The sequence below is a fragment of the Schistocerca serialis genome, chromosome 7, assembly GCF_023864345.2.
Source record: "Schistocerca serialis cubense isolate TAMUIC-IGC-003099 chromosome 7, iqSchSeri2.2, whole genome shotgun sequence".
NCBI lineage: Eukaryota > Metazoa > Arthropoda > Insecta > Orthoptera > Acrididae > Schistocerca > Schistocerca serialis.
This window is the reverse complement of record NC_064644.1, coordinates 580,686,400-580,705,564: the sequence shown is the minus strand read 5'-3', so window position 1 is coordinate 580,705,564 and position 19,165 is coordinate 580,686,400. Positions and strand designations below refer to the sequence as shown.

General features: G+C 42.3%; 1 protein-coding gene across 1 annotated transcript in view; it reads left to right on the top strand.

Moving 5' to 3' along the window:
• LOC126413265 (zinc finger protein 358-like) overlaps positions 1-16,108 on the top strand; it is a 526,926-nt gene extending 510,818 nt beyond the window's left edge. Inside the window, exons 7-9 of the mRNA XM_050083167.1 lie at positions 1,036-1,422; positions 11,201-11,590; positions 16,067-16,108. Coding sequence (XP_049939124.1) covers positions 1,036-1,422; positions 11,201-11,590; positions 16,067-16,108 — 819 coding nt within the window. The remainder of the gene's footprint in view (positions 1-1,035; positions 1,423-11,200; positions 11,591-16,066) is intronic.
• Positions 16,109-19,165: the final 3,057 nt, after the last annotated feature.

Below are 19,165 nucleotides of genomic sequence, written 5' to 3'. Positions count from 1 at the left end.
AACTGCACATACGGTTCACGTCCACGCTGTCGCGGCATGCTACCAGTGTTAAAGACTGCGATGGAGCTCCGTATGCCACGGCAAACTGGCTGACACTGACGGCGGCGGTGCACAAATGCTGCGCAGCTAGCGCCATTCGACGGCCAACACCGCGGTTCCTGGTGTGTCCGCTGTGCCGTGCGTGTGATCATTGCTTGTACAGCCCTCTCGCAGTGTCCGGAGCAAGTATGATGGGTCTGACACACCGGTGTCAATGTGTTCTTTTTTCCATTTCCAGGAGTGTATATTTCACATGTGTGTATGCGCCTAAAGTCACGGGTAAAGCGCTCATCCTAAGCCCATGGTGTAATTTCACAGAGTTATGATCTGGAAAGAAATACAGTGGGCGGAACAGCAGTAGCCTCCTTTGGAGTGGGGGTCATAACGTGGAGAGAGCAGTGGAGAAGAGGGGGAAGAGGAGATGGATATAAAGATAGTGGGAAGGAGGAGGTAGGCACAGGTAGGTGGAGAAGGAGATGAACAGAGGGGGAAAGAGGTGATAGATGGGGTAGATGGAGGTCGACAGAGGAAGGGGGAAGGAAGATATGTACTAATAGAAGATTGGTATAATAAATACATGCCCGAACACATTCTCAACTGGTATTAAATAATGTCAATCATGGTCTGACACCCTGATACACGGAAGACATACTCTTTCAGAAGCTTTTAGTGTCAGTGTACATAAACCTGATTTTGGTGCAATAGAAAATGTCTGGGTCTGATTGGAACAGCACACGAAACAGAGGAATCAGCATTGGAGAATTTAGTAGCGCTAAAGCTTTTGATGAGATGCACTGGGACACATGAAGAAACTTATAGACTTTCTTTCCTGTGTGAGGACATTATCGTGCCAAAAGGCTGTTGTACATGGTAGTAGGGTGACTTTTGGTGGCGGTGACGGCTGATGACAGACATAGGGCAATGTCAGCTTTGTGTAAGTAGTTGGAAGTTGCAGCCCGTAGCAACGCGTTCAAATAGTTCTGGTGTACTTTGCAGGCGCACGCGCGCACGCACACGGGGGAGAAGCCGCACCAGTGCGCCGAGTGCGGGAAGTCGTTCAGCCAGCTGCGCAACTACAAGTACCACGTGTCGGTGCACGCGGGCACGCGGGAGTTCGCCGCCGCCTGCCCCGAGTGCGGCAAGGTGTTCAACGACCGCGGCTACCTCAGCTCGCACATGAAGATCCACCGCAACCGCAAGGAGTACGCGTGCTCCGAGTGCGGGCGCCGCTTCAACCAGCGAGTCGCCTACAACATGCATGTGCGCATACACACGGGGGAGCGGCCGCACGCGTGCGCGCTCTGCGACAAGGCCTTCACGCGCAAGATGCTCCTCAAGCAGCACATGCGGACGCACACCGGCGAGAAACCCTTCACCTGTGAGGTACTACACGTGCCTTTCTCACGGTATTGTACTGCTTTCGCTGATTAACAGATATTGCTATGTTTTCAAGACAGGTTTATTTCAGTACTTTTTGCTATATGTAATTTTATTGGCATTCAGCAAATGTAAATCACTGAAAAGATTTACGCACTCCAAGGTGGATTTATAAGTATGCAGGGCGAATCAAAAGTCGCATCATTCTATGCTACAAACAGGTTCCTTACAGACTAACAGTACAAATGTGTCTCTAATAAAATTGCGGCCAGTGCATATTTTCAGTAGAAACTTAATGTGAAAGAAACAGAGCTTGGCAACACTCGATGCCTTCCCGCAGCAACGTTTAGCTATATTTCCAGAAGGTTGTCGATACCGTTACTCATAAGCAACTTCTAATCTAACCGCGTGCCTACGGCGTATCGACTCGGTTGTGCGACTGGATTCGTGTCAGGAAGGTCACAGTTCGAAGTAGGGACCGGAAGACACCGAGTGAAACAGAAGCGATGTCTAGCGTTAAGAAAGGAAGTGTTACAGGCGCCCTCTGTTCCGAATCTAAATGAACGATTCAGAAGACAATGTCAGCAGCCCTTTTAAATGGTTTTCAGATGATGCTGTTATTTACCGTCTAGTAAAATCACCAGAAGATGAAAACTAATTCCAAAATGATTTAGATATGCTATCTTTATGGTGCGAAAAGGGGAAGTTGACTCCAAATAATGAAAAGTGTGACGTTATCCACGGCCGAACTAAAAGGAATCCTCTGAATTTCGCTTACTCGATTAATCATAAATGTAAAGGCTGTAAATTGCACTAAATACTTAGGTATTACAACCACAAAGAACATAAACTAGAACAATCACATAGATAATATTGTGAGGAATGCGAATCAAAGATACGTTTTACTGGCGGAACGATTGGAAAATGCGAAAGGTCTACTGGACTGCCTCTGCTATGCATGTCCTCCTCTGCTTGAGAACTGCTGTGCAGCATGGCAATTTTAGCAATTAGGATTTACGAAGGACGTCGAAGAAGTTCAAAGAAGGGATCCTCGTGTTATACTATCGTGAAATAAGGAGAGAGTGCCACGTATAACAACCCAACTGGGATGTTAATCATTAAAACAGAGGCGTTTTCCTTTGCACCAGCTTCTTTTCACGAAATTACAATTTCCATCTTTCTCCCCTGAATTCAAAAATAGTTTTTTGACGCCCAACTACGCAGGGAGAAATGATCACCGTAATAAATTAAGAGAAACAAGACTTCGTACTGAGGGATCAAGAGTTCGTTTCTCCCGCTCGCTGTTCGAATGTGGAACAGTAGTGGAATAATGTGAAAGTAGTTTGATGAATCCTCTATCAGGCACTTATGTGTGAACTGCTGAATAATGTAGATGTTGATGTACCCTGTTAGAGCAGAGTATAGAATTTTGCATTAAAATACACAGTTTCGAGATTTCTACTCTGGGTCAACCTGTAATTATTGTTCTCATTTTTACACTATGCGAAATGCTATCTGGCTTCTGAATCATTTTAGAGCAACTACTGAAGTTATTCAACCACGGAAAGTATCTAACACTAACACAGAGAATACAATCGTGTTTATTAAGCCACTTTTAAGGAAGTACCTTGCTTTCGACTTTTAATCTGATCTCTTGTACACACTACACAACTTTATTCTAGGTAGTTCTTAGGCAAGTGCGCTAATCACTTAATCACATTTTCTAAGTGTATCGTTTCGCTCAACTTCATCTACAACATTCGAAGCCAGTTTCCATTATACCATCCTATCATTAATTCTCTCCGTTAGTGCAAACTCTTATAATTGCCACTTTCATTTCCATTAAATCACTGCATTTGTTTTGTTTAAAGCGTGCTACAATTTCTCTATAACGAGTAAGGAAACCATATAGCGCACAGCACGGACTACACTTAGAAATAAAGGTAAATTACAGCTACAGCGGTATCAACCTCTCGAACATCGGTATTCTAACACAAATCTCTATCTGCTGTACTAACTGGGTACTACAGCTACACGGTACAGAATGAAGGCAATTGTCATTCATATGATTACAGTGTTGCCAACTTTCCTTTCGTTGACAAGTATTTTCTATCAAAAATATCCCCAGAACGAAATTTTTATACCGACATTTCTAGGGTAGGTACACAAGGAATCGCATCGTGACTTCAGAGTGCACCAATTTTGGTCCATCCTCTAAATGTATATGTATTTTTCAGGAGCTCCATATTTATAGCTTTTTTTGTAATAGCCTCTGTGCAAAACGCTGCTGTTATATATGGGGGAAAAGGTTAGAGATCTCAAATATGACTCCCTCATCTAATTTTCTTTCGTTTCCTCAAATCACTTCAGCGAAATCACGAATAATCGCTCGAACAATATCACTAATTCTTTCATCTTCGCCCTTCACAAAGTGAATTGCTTCTCAGATTCTTAAATTTCTCCCACTCTGCTTTCTCTCTCGCAAGCTTTAGCAGCAAATCCACACCATCATTGCCCTCTCATTCAATATTTTCATTAAGTGTGAAAACATCTGCCAGTAATTTGTTGTGAGACTACCAATGTACGATGGATGGGTCCCGACCTCCGCCTGAACTAACACATCAGTTCTAGTCAGCTACACACACAGTTTCCAGTCTGGTACTATTGTACCGTAAACTATTCCATGTAGAAAGAATACATACCATTTGTTTGACTCAGTTTTGTGATGTATTTGAAGAGGCATAAGCTTTGGAAATAAACCATTTCATATTTTGGCGCATTTTTCATTAATTTTGTTTTATATCAGATCTTCAGGCTTGTAGCTAAATTCATGATTGGACAGCTTAAATTTTGATGTTCTCATCACCGTTTTACAGCCTTTTACGAAATCATTGGGTGTTAAGTATCAACATACACGTTTGAAACTGATATCTGAGTAAGACACTGCTGCAGTATGGGGACCTGTAGCAATTAACGAGGTAACAGACAAAATATCAGTGCTGTCATTTCTGAAAAACAAGGGACAAATAATCTCTCTGCTTCAATTAGACGTCTACCTTTACTTCCTAAATGTCTCTCGAATTACTTCAAGTCTTATGAGTCTTCGTTGAGAATGGTCACGAAGTAATTAAAGATCTTTCCATAGCACAAATATCTCCTGACCGTATGATTCAGTACAGGCATTTACCCATTTCGTACTGTGTTGATCCTAAATATACCTGTTTAGCTACGGCATTTAAATACAAGCGCCAGATTTGAACTTACTTCGAACATCCACGTAGAAAACTGCTGCTAAACATGGCGACTTCGTTGCATCAGTGCAGTATTTCATTTGGAATTTTATGTGCGTGCTGTGTGCCCAGTCATTTTACAGGAGACGATTACTGGCCAAAATGATCAGTAACCTCGCCGCCGGCCGAGGTGGCAGACAGGTTCTAGTCGCTACAGTCTGGAACCGCATCCTACCTCGGGCATGGATGTGTGTGATGTCCCTAGGTTAGTTAGGTTTAAGTAGTTCTAAGTTCAAGGGGACTGATGACCTCAGAAGTTGAGTCCCATAGTGCTCAGAGCCATTTGAACCAGTAACCTCTCCACTACGTCATAAAATTTGGCGCAGAGTCTTTAAACTCTCATTCCCGCCATGCCCAAGAAATAAGAATGTTTGTGAGTACCTTGTATGTGATGCACTGCATTGTGGTCGTTATACTGTGCGGGGTACTCTGTGTAGTCTTCCCTCGTCTTATCAAGTTGACGAAATCGCGGCACACATGCAGACGGTGCACGTGGTGGCGCATGCACTGCGTCCAGTGGCTTGTGTGAAGTAATCTGCGCCGCCAAGAAGCGATTTATCAGTTACGGCCGTTGTACCATTTGCTGACTCTGAAACTGAATAAACTGAGTTAGACGAATCGCAGACGGCGCAGCAAGCAATTGCGGCGCAATGGCACAGATACAAACAGTGAAAAGTAAGAATGGTACAGAGAGGAAAAGAAAGGAGGAGCAAAAGTAACAACCTTGAAACCTAGAACATAAAATGCACAAGCGATGCAAACACTGAATGCAGAAAAGGAAAGCAGCGAGGAAAACCGAAAAGACGACAGAACAGGAAGAAGTAATCTAGGCCTGAAAATGGCCACCCACGTGACCAGATATGTTGTGTACAACTTCATGTACAATGGTTAGAGGAGATAAGAAAGCTGCAGAGGACCAGAAGTAATTACTGAACAAGTTAATACGATATTCAGAAGATTTACTTAACTTGTATATCTCGAACTGTATGCAGCAAAAAATAAGTCCCACTATTACAAAAGCAATAGGGATTAGGCTCTCTGTTACAAGTACAAATGATGGTGTTGGAGCTGTGATTAGGTGACGTCCGCGTGGCATCACGTAGCGAAGGAATGAGTGTGTGCTGCTGGCCGTCCTATCTCGCGATGGTGGAGGGTGCTTGTTTTACAGAGCCACTGGAGGCGTGGCTCCATTGGGTCCACCAGATCCAGCTCAACTGCTCTTGGCGTCTGACAGATACTTGTAATTCCGTTGCCAACATTGATCCTGGCAGGGTGGTATCAATACGTGACACCACACTGGTTATTGCCAGTTTTAAAATTTTGTATGTTAGGTTTTCCACGACTGAGTGCTGGTTAAAAGACATCCTGCTGCACACCATGAGCTGAATTTAAAAATATTTAACTATCAGGCCAGTACTCGAGGATGTAGTTAATTATCAATGACATATAGTGGGTGCCCCAGAAGCAATGGTCAGTGTTCAGGGATATGAGAGTGACGATCGATAGAAGCAACAAAGTCTAGTAATCATAGGCTATGAATTGAATACCTTAAGCTTATTTGTTTTCCATATTTTGGGAGGAACAAATATATACCAATACAAGAAAAAATTGTCTCTTACCCATGGGCTCTAAAATGCACTCGTTCATGAAACTTCCTGGCAGATCAAAACTGTGTACTGGACCGAGACTCGAACTCGGGACCTTTGCCAGGAGAGCTTCTGTGAAGTTTGGAAGGTAGGAGATTAGGTACTGGCGGAATTAAAGCTGTGAGGACGGGGCGTGAGTCGTGCTTGGGTAGTTCAGTTGTAGACCACTTTCCGCAATAGGCAAAGGTCCCGAGTTCGAGTCACGGTCCGGCACACAGTTTCAATCTGCCAGGAAGTTTGATATCAGCGCATACTCCGCTGTAGAGTGAAAATTTCATTCTTGCACTCGTTCAGTTGAAATGATGTATCAGGTGGTTATAATTAAACTTTCCCCAATTTAACACGTCATAACACGGAAACTAATTACCGTATGGGTACCAGACTTGGTAGCATTAACGTCAAGGACATGGGAAGAGAAATAATGCAGAATCAATTCAACTGAAACAATTTTAAAGTACTGCTACGGTACATCATTCAATTACATACCGGTGTCATAAGTTGTACAAAAGGGGCTCAGTGTACCTCCCATCAGTGTGCAGAAGAGTCCGAAAGCGCAGGATTGCATTCTGCACAACAGAACGAAGCATGTCCTTAGGCATGTTGGCTACCTCTCTTAATATGCTACCCTTCAGATCAGCACACGTGCTGAACCCTGTGCTTCAGTAACCCCACAACCAGATATCACAGGGAATGAGATCAGATCGTTGTGCCATTCATACATTCTGATAATTCGGTCGTTTCCAAATGTGTTTCGGAGAAGCAGGTGAACCTCACCAGCTATGTGCTGTGGTCCCCATTTTGCTTAAAAACTGTTGAGTTCAATGCGTCTCTTTCCTGTAGGACGGGTATGAGATACTGGCGAAGCATATCGCAGTAACGCTGGCCAGTCACACTGCACGTCAATCCCGTCTCCAGCCATCCTGATTTAGGTTTTCCGTGATGTCCCTAATTCGTTTCAGGCAAATGCCGGGATGGTTCCTTTGAAAGGGCACGGCCGATTTCCTTCCCTAACCCGAGCTTGCGCTCCGTCTCTAGTGACCTCGTTGTCGACGGGACGTTAAACACTAACCACCACCACCATCACACTGCACATCTTTGGTCCTTGAGCGCTAAATTGTTCAAAAAAGAATGGGCCAATTATGAACACAGCCGTGAGGCCACAACATACGGTGATACGTTCACCATACAGAGGAACTTCATGCACAGTGACTGGAGGTGAAGATCACCACACCTGGCAATTCTGTGTGTTCAACTCACCCGTAGGCTAGATACGGTCAGGGGAAAATGAGCTTCGACTCCATAGGATGGTCCAAGGCCAGCCCCTGTCAACTTCAGTCCTTGCAAGAGAGTGGAGAGGGAAGTGAACACGTTGTCGTGAAGCAGCCCGCACACTACCTGACGATCGGGAACTGAGTGCAGCGTCGTCTGCCATAGCAACAGCGATTTCATCAACCACTTGTTGTGCAACCAGTCGTCGGCCTCGTCCTGGAGCGGGACCCAGTTATCCGGTTGATTCGAACCTCTTAATCAGGCTCCGCACAACAGGTGCAGAAGAGGATCCTTCCACGATCCTTTAATCCGGCGATATTCTCGAAGTGTAGCTCCAGCACTAGTTGTTTTGATAGCAGAGCTTCACTAATAATGCCCTGCTCCTTTTGTCCAAGCTCATGTTGACACGTCAGCAAGAGTACTGCGACTGATGAAGTGCGTGAGAATGTGAATCACGATGACTGACCACGTCACCTGCTGACCATAGTTGAGACTGGATGGTGGCGCTGAGATGTATGGAAATCAAGCTTCCCATACTGTGGACATTAACGCTACCAAGTTAGATACTCGCAAGGCAACTAGTTTCCGTGTTATAACGTGTTAAATAGGTAAAGTTTAATTGTAACCAGCCGGTATTTCTCAATAGCGAAAATGGACAAGTGTTCCCAACTCTTAAGATAAGCGCTTTAGAGCCAATGATCACTAGAGTTTTGTGTTACAAGTGATCGACCCTATCATATACATGAATGTTGGTCATTACTATTGGGACACAATGTATTGTGTACCTTTATATCAAATGAGATGGTAGTCAAATATCTCTTTTCTTTACTTTATACGGGTCCCTGTGGGGTACAAGATGCCATTTGTACATGTTACAACTGTCAAACGCTAAACAGCTACACTTCTTAGTCATATTGGACGCCACTATCTCCGCAAGAAACATGTAAAAACATGATATGATAATCTTTTAATGTCTGGGCAGATGAACATAGCGTTCGACATGATTCAGTGAGGTACAACTGTCAATTTGATTCCATTCTGCTGAACCTGAAGATGTGTGCGTTTCTCGAATCAAGATAGTTCAACACGATGAAGTGGACTACGTGGTCGAATGCAATAACCCATGATGTTAAAAACTTGTAATAATCGCTACATCTGTCAACATATGTTAAAATGTGCATCGCATCTTCGAAACGTGTATCACTAGCTACATTGCCACGATAACAGAATGCCTTACCGTCCGGCTTCCAGCATTCGAGGAGACGTGCGAGCCCTACATCGAATCGGCTTCACGAGTTAATGACGAGGCCTTGTGGGATGGGTAGCCTAGATGTGGTTTTTAGGCACTATACCACGTCCCACTAGGTGAACATCGGTTTGGTGCCAATTTTCCGTCTCCGAAACATTTAGAAAAATCTTCTCGCACTTGCAAATGAGATTTATTTTGGACGTCGAAATCTCATACTCCCTTCAGAAGTGTCTTCTGCTGGAGCAGTATTTGTACAGGGTGAAAAAAATTAAAGTGGCCTAGAAAAAAATCTCATGTTCCTTATGGTACGCAATCCAGCTTGCGTCATCTACACCTAGGGCAGATGCCGATGTGTTACCTATCTCAAGATGCGTTAAATACTTATTGGGTCAGTTTTACTGTGCCCATCCTGTGCTGCAAAGTTGAGCAGACATGGTTGAACCGTGATTTATTTTCAAAGAATATTCTTAAGAATTTATTTTATTTACTAGCGATTCATCAAGAACATTAACACATTTACTCACACTATGTAAGCATGGAAGTAGTTGCCAGGGAGTAACTGATGAAATCATAACCTAATTCCCTTTAACAAATGGGAATTTTATTCACTTTAATATGGCCTACAGCATTTTTTAAAAGAAACATATTTAAAATTATAATCAGAATGCACCCTCTAAATGTCAAAGTTGCAGTTTATTCAAGTGCAGAAAGAAACAAGTTTTGACTCTATGAGCTTTCGGGCAGAGAACCTTGCCGCTCCCTTTTGACACAGCCGTAGTTACAACCACTCACAACAGCCTCTGAAAGACTACACTGGTGCAAATCTGCAACACACCAGATAACTTTAAGAGTTTTAACATTTTACACAAGCACACAAACTATGCACCCCAGAGTAGGAGGGATGGAAATGGTATAAAACACTAACAATTGAAATATTAACCTTGCCAACGAAGGTGAAACTTGATTTTAACTTCTAAGAAAAGTCTTTCGGTGAAAGGGTGGCAAATTTACAAACTAAAATGATCATTTAAATAAAAGCCCATGAAATGCAATCTTATATAAAATTCTATAAGGTTGGCCAAACAATAGTTAAGATGCTCTACAGTACACAGATACCGCCTCTCAAGATCATAGGCCATAATATCAAAGTTTCCAAAGATCAAAACATCTTTCAGGTACTAGGCCGTTACACTCCAAGCAATAAATTCGTTAACACACCAAATCCGACAAACATGACAGCGGCAGCTACTAACGTACGGTAGATTGATAGGAGGATTACCGAACAACCCGAACTGCGGGTTGCTCTAACTCGCCCCTACTCCACAAAGGAAAAACGGAGCACCCTATTTATAAACAACCACCTTCCCGCGGGTGGGCAAACGAGGAAGAATGGTGGGACGACCCCAAAGCAAAACGGCTGGTGACCTCACCAAGAAAACAAATAAAGTTAAACAAGAGTAAATCAAACAACATATCACCAATCACTTAACTTGTAATAAACAGCAATTTCTCGAGAAGACTTGGCGAATACCCCCAAATCGCTCTCCCGAACCGTCCGCTGCCAGCCGCTTCAACGGACGCAGGAAGGCGCGCCGATCTCCCGTCTCACGGCGTCTCACCTCGCACCGGCCAGACCGATGTCGTGGGTTGACTCCTGTTGCTCTCGTGTGGACCGCGAAGTCACTACCCCTCGCTATACGCCGCGGCCCACTGGACTCACGTGGCGACCTCACATGCGCCGACGCTCAAGACGGACAAGTCATCTCGTGTCTCAGTGCGCGACCGACCAACCGATCGATCCAACCGCCAATGACCATTGCCTGAGCAAACTCGAGCAGACTGGCGGCCTAACGCGCAGACTCAGATGCAGGAACTAAGGCACCACAGGGCGACCACTCGCTGAGTTCTCTTACTGGCGGAGTGGAAAGACTCTCATTTTGCCGGCTTTAAAGGTTGATCCGAACGACAGACATACTAGCACTCCGAACGACAGACAGACACTAACTGCCTAACAAATGCGGACGAGAGACAGACTAGCAAGCTAGGGACGAGAGACTGACCCAGACTGACCGACTAGCCAGCTCATAGCACCCCTTAAATGCACGTGAACAGGCAACCTTTCCCCTTTCCCACCATAGGGAGACACCAAAGCTGCGATTTCCACAGCGGCGCCACCGCCTGAAACGAAGGGCGACTGCTTCACACTACGCGCTGCGGCGCGCTCTTCAAAACAGCAATTTTTACCACGGCTCAATGGTGACCTATGTTCCCTCCCATTGTCAGTGAGTGTTGTGCACGAGGTGTGAGAGATTTGTTTTTATCTCCTGCAGGTGTGTGGGAAGCGGTTCGCGGACCGCAGCAACATGACTCTGCACTTGCGCCTGCACTCGGGCATCAAGCCGTACAGCTGCGGCGAGTGCGGCAAAGCGTTCACCAAGAAGCACCACCTAAAGACGCACATGAACTTCCACACGGGACTGCGGCCCTACTCCTGCGACCGGTGCGGCGCGCGCTTCAGCCAGTCCAGCAACATGCGCACGCACCGCAAGAAGTGCACCGCGCCGGGGCCGCCTCCCGGGGGCGGCGGGGGCGGCGGCGGCGGCGGAGGCGGGTCCGTGGTCAGGGCGCCGGGCACCAGCGTCATCATGCGCGTGTCGGGAGAGTTGGTGCAGCACGCGCCGCAGCGCTCTGAAGATGCCGCTGCCGCCAACGGCCGAAACGTCACGCTCACCGCCGCTGCCGCTACCGGTACCGCCGCCGCGTCCGTCGTGGCTCCGTAAAGCGGCCACACAGCATACCACGAGATTACTGCGCTACTCGCGTTACAAATACATTCTATCTGTGTCGCCATAATATACAGTGGCAAAGACATTTACTAATTCTAAGAGATGATTTAGCAGCAGCACCCACATTAATGAGCATTATCGTATTTTACTTTTAATCGCCCTATTTCTTTCTTTGTAATTCCGCTCTCCGTGGACTTGAGTCTTAACCCTTTCGCAAATTTCAGAATTTAATTAATGGATAGTCAGAAGGAACAATGTGAAAGAACTGTATTTTCCGGCTATTCGTTTCTCAAAACGGGGATGGGAGTGGCATGCACGGCTATTCATAAGGACCTACGGGGTTTCAGAAAATGATTATGCACAAAACTTTAATAGTAGAGGAAACCGAATCATATTAGGGGACGGAGCATTACCTCAACTTTTTAAATCACATTACAGGTGCTCAGTGTGGGCTACCATGGATACGTGCAGGAGGTTCATTCACACCGGTTGTCCGGGATGGCGAAGCAGCAGCCCGATATCCACATGAGTGTACTGGGTTGCCTATCTGCAGGCGCGGACTAATTATATACGACATTAATGAGCTGAGCAGAGGTTTAATAATATAACTTGGAGACGACACAACCATCAGGTGTAAGCTATAATTATACGTATTCTGGAAACCATTAGCATACTTCCCTCTACCAATGCGACAGTATACAGCAGTAACGTGCAGGAAGTTCCCATAGTTGTCTGACGCATACATCCCAGTAATATTGAAAAGATGAAACCTGTACGTCGTTATCGATAGTCTTGAAGGACGTGTAGTTATAATTTTATGTTGCCTGTTTTGATCGCTCCTCAGAATGGAGTCTTCAGATTTTACAGTCTTACTTTGTTTTATAGAATTCTGAACATGCTGTCCATGCATCATATGTGCCTGGAAACTCAAGTCAACTAGCTGGAAAAGGGGTACGTCTAATGTGTAAATTCATATGTAGATCTTACCGCAGTTCACCGGCCGCATCAGACACAAACTGAAATCCATCCCACCCCAACCACGTCAGATCATCGTCCCCAATTTCTTTCAACACAATTTCCATTTAGGGCCATATAAAATAAGACGCAGTTGCGAGACATAAATAGGAGCGAAAGTAATTACGGAAAGTTTTTTCATCCATGTTTTAGACATTCTAGATAAACTGTTAATGTTTATATTTTTTTTATCAGCCAGTACCGATGCTTCTGTGTTGCTTTCACTATTTTTTGTCTTCATAGTTGGCAGATCATCAGCCCACTTAGTCGTAGTTCTTCCCACAGGCCTTACCACTGAACCCAGTTCAACGTATCGAATGCATTTATTATACACAGTAGACCTCGCCATCAGGCATTCAGTAAGGAGCTTCATGACTGCTACGTAATCTCTTCTTCATGAACTTTGTTTTCAGAATCTTAGTAATATGCTTTTCGTACAATACCATTCACGAATTTCCATGTCTCACCCCCCGGAGCACTGGTAATGTGACGTCTTAGAAATTACTTTTGTACATTTCCACATTATGCAGTTAATTAGAAATGCAGAAATGCCGACCTCAAGCAGTGAAAACGTCACTATCTATTCTGATGTTGCCTCGTTCTCTATCTGTCTTTCACTGTAAATTTCTCCGATGGTAACTGATAAACTGTAGAAATTGTCACCTTATCCTTATGATTCTTACAGCAGAAAAATCCTTCTGCTCAAGGTCTGTCTGATCTTCTTCGTTTCACAACGTTCAAGTACACTTAATTTCACACATCCGTTTGTATCCCCATGTCTCAGATTCTTTTCCGTTTAGTTCTTCAGGTTTTTTACTAATCAGTTTCCTCTGTTACAGAGAAATTTACTTAGAGGGAAAAGGGTTAAACGTTATTCCTCAGTTTTTCAATTTGGCAACAGAACATTTCAATTGCTATACAGACAACATGCTGTTGCTGTTAGTCTACGTACTTCACGCTTCTTTAAAATTGTTTGCTCACAAATAGCACAATCCCTTCATTTGTTCTGGTACTTCTTCCTCGTTTCTAGTCAACGGTAGCATGTCATAAAATATGGTTCTTTCCTTTGGCTTAGTCATTGGTTTATTTCCTTGATTGAAGCACGTAATATAGTAACCAGTCTCTTTAAGATGAAACGTCTATCTTCATATCAGTAACTTCATTTAATTCCGATATTTTACGTACATCAGAACTACTTGATGTCAGAAGATGTATTAACAAAATTTTAAACTGTCAAGTATATTTTATTACCTAAAATATCTGCATCAGTGATGCAAAATAATAATGTAAATTCGGAGAACATACGGAGAGAGAAACAATTCTTATGGCTGATACTCAAACACTTGAATGAGGACAGTTCTTATTACGCTATATGACTTTCATACAAAGACCATGCTACACCACAAAAGATCTCTAATATTCGCGAGATAAGAGTAGACGAGACGAGTAGTAAATGCTATTTATCATTTCCAGACTGTAACAGTAAGATAAATGCCAACATTTTATGCAAGACATCTTTGTTTCTACACTTATAACTTCCCTAATAAAGTATGATGTGTATCTTGACTCTGATTATTTGTATATACAGCATTATGAAACTACTGCCATTGTGTAATATGTGAAAAATGTTACACCTATTTAGATAGAATATCATGCAAAATTCGTCAGATCGCGTGAAGTTAAATAATTTTCATTTCTTTTGACGATGAAAGTTAATTGGAATGACATTAATAACATTTTTAACTGCGATGTATAACAGCTCTGCCAGAGAAACTGTGGCTATTAATAATTTTCCCTAATCTGTGTAGTATTATGCATGGAGCTATTTTCGCATTTATACGTGTTTCATATCCATACAAGGAATTCGGATTAGAATAATAGTCAATAGTTTAATAAAAACAGTTCGGAATTTTCTTAGTGCTAATAATGACCGACACCGAATTTCTCACGTACGTAATTTCAAGTCACCACTTTAAAATACACAGAGTTCTTCAAGTCTAATATTCAGTACGTATAAATGATCGAATTATGCATCCATTGATACCAGTTTAAAATTACTACATCGAGCGTTATTTGCATAGGGTGTACTATTTTCTGGCATCTGTTTGTTTTCCAATTGCTTCAAACGTAGCTGTCTACGCGGCAATAAACAAAGTCTTAGGTTTCATATGCTATAATTTACTGTTTCGTCCTTAATTTCTTGAATGTACTTTCATTCACAGTTCTAGGGCATATTTTCCGTTATTCGGATGCGAAGATCGAAAACAACATTAGCGATAAAGTTATCTTAGTTCCAATTACTTTTGAGTATTTTCCAGGTTGCTGATACCTATAAAAAATTGTTCGTTTACGAAAGTTTTGTTGCTACCAGTGCTCAAAAGGAAGTGATCCACAAACGTTTACGTACCCGTAACATTCCTACAAGCAAGAAAAATTTTCCTTCAACAAATTTAAGTTCGTTTCTGGTTCATCATCAATCTGCTGCACCGTCCATATAGCACTTAGACCACTACAGGCCGTATACAAAGTATCGATTGTTATTGTAGGTTACTGTTGTTACAACATCAACGCGCTCATTGCTACGAAAATGAAACTGCAACGGTTCAAGACGTGTTCGGCTGCAACAGGTTCTGTGAACTACAGTGTCCTCGTCTTTACATTTTTGTTTTTTTGTTTCTTGCTGCCTCATAATTTTTATACGAGTTGTTTACTCTAAACATGAATGTTACTTATAGTCAGTTTCGTATCGAGAAGCCATGTTAACCTATGGTGACATAAGTAAAAGTATAATTATCTGCAAGTGTTATGTCCCAACAAACTCTGTTCGCTTTCTGTAAACCGATAATAGAGCGGTATGAGAAAATTGTTAACAGCATTGTATATCCAGTTTGGGAAAACGATTATTTTCCTATTAACCATTACTATTAAATGTTCTTAATATGGATGCTGCTACTATGTCACAATTTAATTTATGCTCTTGTAAATATCATGAATTGTATTTTCTTCTAGCCTAAAAACGATTTGTTTCAAGTTGTGCATTGAACTATTGTGCTGAAAGGATAGTTAAGAAACTGTGTAGATATTTGCTAATGAGAACGTCCCAGAGAAGTTGCTATGCACAAGAAATGTATGTATGAGAATAACTGTTCCAGTTATTCATTATCTGGTTTTGGTAAGGCTCGTGAACAGTCCTCCATTTTAAAATTGAGGGATATAACAAGTAGTAAATTAGAATCTCGTCCAGACAGAATATGTAAGTACCTTTACAGGTAGTAGCTTATGGATTAGAGATGATGAAAGAATGGGCCGTCTACTAAAGTTAACGAGTCACAGTTGTTATAGAGAACGTAAAGGAATACTCTTTATGCAGGTGAAAATTGTTTTTTGTATGTGCAGCCATGTCTTGACAATGATCAGTCATCTGATGAACTGACTTGACCGTCTTAAGAGAACAATGAGAGGCGGGACGAGTAACGAAGTTGCCTCACACAAAGGCAGCTACATCGTCCCTCAAGACTGTCGGAACATCAGGCAAAACTTGCTGATACCCAAGTGGCGTTCGTACAGCTTGACGATGGTATCAAGTTTCTGTTCTGCTTCTTTTGCTCATTTTTTTTAATTACTAGTTATATTGTACAATTTTAAATATTTTCCTAATTATTTTTCCCAGAGGTACTGAGCGTAATAAAAGTAGCTGTCCATCTATTTTTGTACGTTCGCCGAGTATAGCACCAAACTTACCAACATATGTGTTTTCGTCCGTCTTTCAGCCGTCTTTTCTTCGTGTTGAAGTGAACTCTACTGCTTCAGGAATGCTTTGTCGACAAAGGAAAAGTTTTCCCGGTACATGTTTATTAGATACTGCAGATGGATGAGCAACTCTTATACCTGCATAATTATTGCGTCATGTATCTCTGGGAATGGTTTTAGATGTGTCACTTTGAAGAATAGATACCCCCGTGTTTACTCCATGTACATATTGAATTGCACTGTACTCTACCCGGATGAGGTGCTCCCATCCCATCCTCAGACAAGTGTGCCAATAGTCACTTTGAAGGACGCTGACATCTCTTGACTGATGTGTATACAGCATGCTGGTATTTATCACTTTTGTAAAATGGAAACCCTGGGGAGCAGTGAAATTTTACTTTGACTCTGAAGTCAAAACCATTGAAAGGAAGTACTGATAATGTCCAAAGGTCTTCAAGCTTTCGTAGAAATAACTTGCACATTGTCTCAACGGGAACCAGGCTAGAAACTTGATTTATACGAAATTAATTTTGTTTTCTAGAGCTTTGAATTACTTTGGGAATTTTTCTGCTTTCTGGTATGTATTCTTGACTTGCTATTTCCTACGATTTTTTGGCCATTTGTTCAAAAACGTATTACGATTCTCCCTAGAAGCTTGACCTGTCTTACGATGGCAGTACTCAACAGAAATATGTCATCAACTGTACTACCTGGTTCCTCAACAGTTGTTGTTTGGTCCATTTACTTAAATTTTTTTGTTGAGTACTATATGTTGAGTGGCTCTAGTTATCATATCACATTCATTACACTACTTTCCCTGTAGTTTGTTATTTTTTTGAAAACCTTTTTTAACTGTTTATTATATTACGCTGTCCACAGTACACAGAATAGTAGCTTAATGTTTCAAACAGCTTCCAAATAAATATTGTACCTTGTGACTACTCCACATCATAGAATAGAGGGAGCTGTAAAAAAGGACAGAACGTATTTTTTTTTTACTTTGGGTAGATCTCAGTAACATTTAACAAAGGAGTGAACTATCAACATAGAGGTTGTGGCGTTGAAACAATTACAAATAAATAAAGAATAGAGTAGCTTGTAAGCTATTACTTTAGAATATAGAAATGATGTGCCATGCATGGCCACATATGTGAAGGCTGACTTGTACAAGATTGAGGGCCAAGACCTAGACGATATGTATATATGTAGCTCGATGCACGGAAACTACAATTCTGTCGTTAAAGCAGCCCTCCGATATTCAGAAATGTGGTAATAAGACTGTTTGGAAAATTTTATATAGTTCTTATACCACTACATGTGACAGAAAATTATTCGTCTGCCTGATGAACGATGTACCTTTGAGAACTGCTTAGTAATCTTTCTGATAGACGTGATTATAGCTATAGAAATAAAATCATTTCCATAAGTTTCCTAATATTTTACCTTGTTCGACGTGTTTTTGACAGAAAGTACATCCAACTAATGTTTTCGTAGGTGATTAAACATATATATTAAGACAATCTTCTTTTGTTCATACATCCATAAGTCGAGTTCCATGTTATATGCTTTTTATTTGTCACTGAAGAGTATCAAGTAATATTTATAACTAGGGCTCCCAGCTAGTTTCGCGGAGTAATGCGCTGCTTCCCGAGTAGGAAGGCGTGCCGGTCCCCGGCACGAATCCGCCCGGCTGATTAGTGTCGCGGTCCGGTGTGTCGGCCAGACCGCGGATGGTTTTTGAGGCGGAATGCGGGCTGGTTTGCCTTATTCCGCCTCGGTTACACTGTGTCGGCGATTGCTGCGCAAACACTGTCTACCACGCAAACATTTGGGGCTACACTCGTCTGGTATAACACGTTCCCGTGGGCGGGAGGAGGGGGGGGGGGGTGGGGGATCCACTGGGGGCCGACGAACCGCACAAATACCTTTGGTTCGGTGTGGGGCGGCGGTAGGGTGAGTGTGGACTGCTGTAGCCTGTGGTGGGGTTGTGTAACACTGAGGCTGCGGCGGGGATGGAGCCTCTCTGTCATTTATAGGTCCCTGGCTCAACACAATACAATTTTTGTAACTTCCTTTACTAGATCTAAACTAAACTAAAGATGAAACGGTAACGTAGATTTTCTAACGCGGACATTTTTTTTCACAGGATGTTTTAATGCTTGTAAAAGTAAAATTCATAGTTTCTATATTTCTGCACGCATTAACTACGTTCGCATCACTGCGCTGAGAAAAGTACACAGCTACTGATGTCCTAAAAAGGCTTAAAAATCCATTTCAATATGACAAAGACTGTAATGACAAAATCCATAAACACGTTCCATTTCTAGATTTTCGCTGATGCCACTATGTGAGAATAAATATGAAACTAAACAGTTGAGGAGATTAGTGTGAACTAGATTGAGGGCCAGGGCCTTTGGTTCTCTGTGTTGGCTCAATTCTTGCACAAGTCATACTTCAGTTTATTTTATTATTCATTATCTCCATTACACAGAATATTTTGCTTACTTTTATATAAATTTTACCAATGTTTTCAATAAAGAATTGTCAAAAATATATTGTTTTGATTTCTTTGCATTCTAGTTTACGTTATGTTACAGTGATATTAATCAGAAACAGGGTACTGGACATGTATGACGAATAGCATAGTAGCGTTAAGAAAGGATAAAAAATGAAAAAGCCATACTTTAACATCAATTATTAATACTGAGGAAAGTTATAACTCATGGATTTTGTGAGTAACTGAGT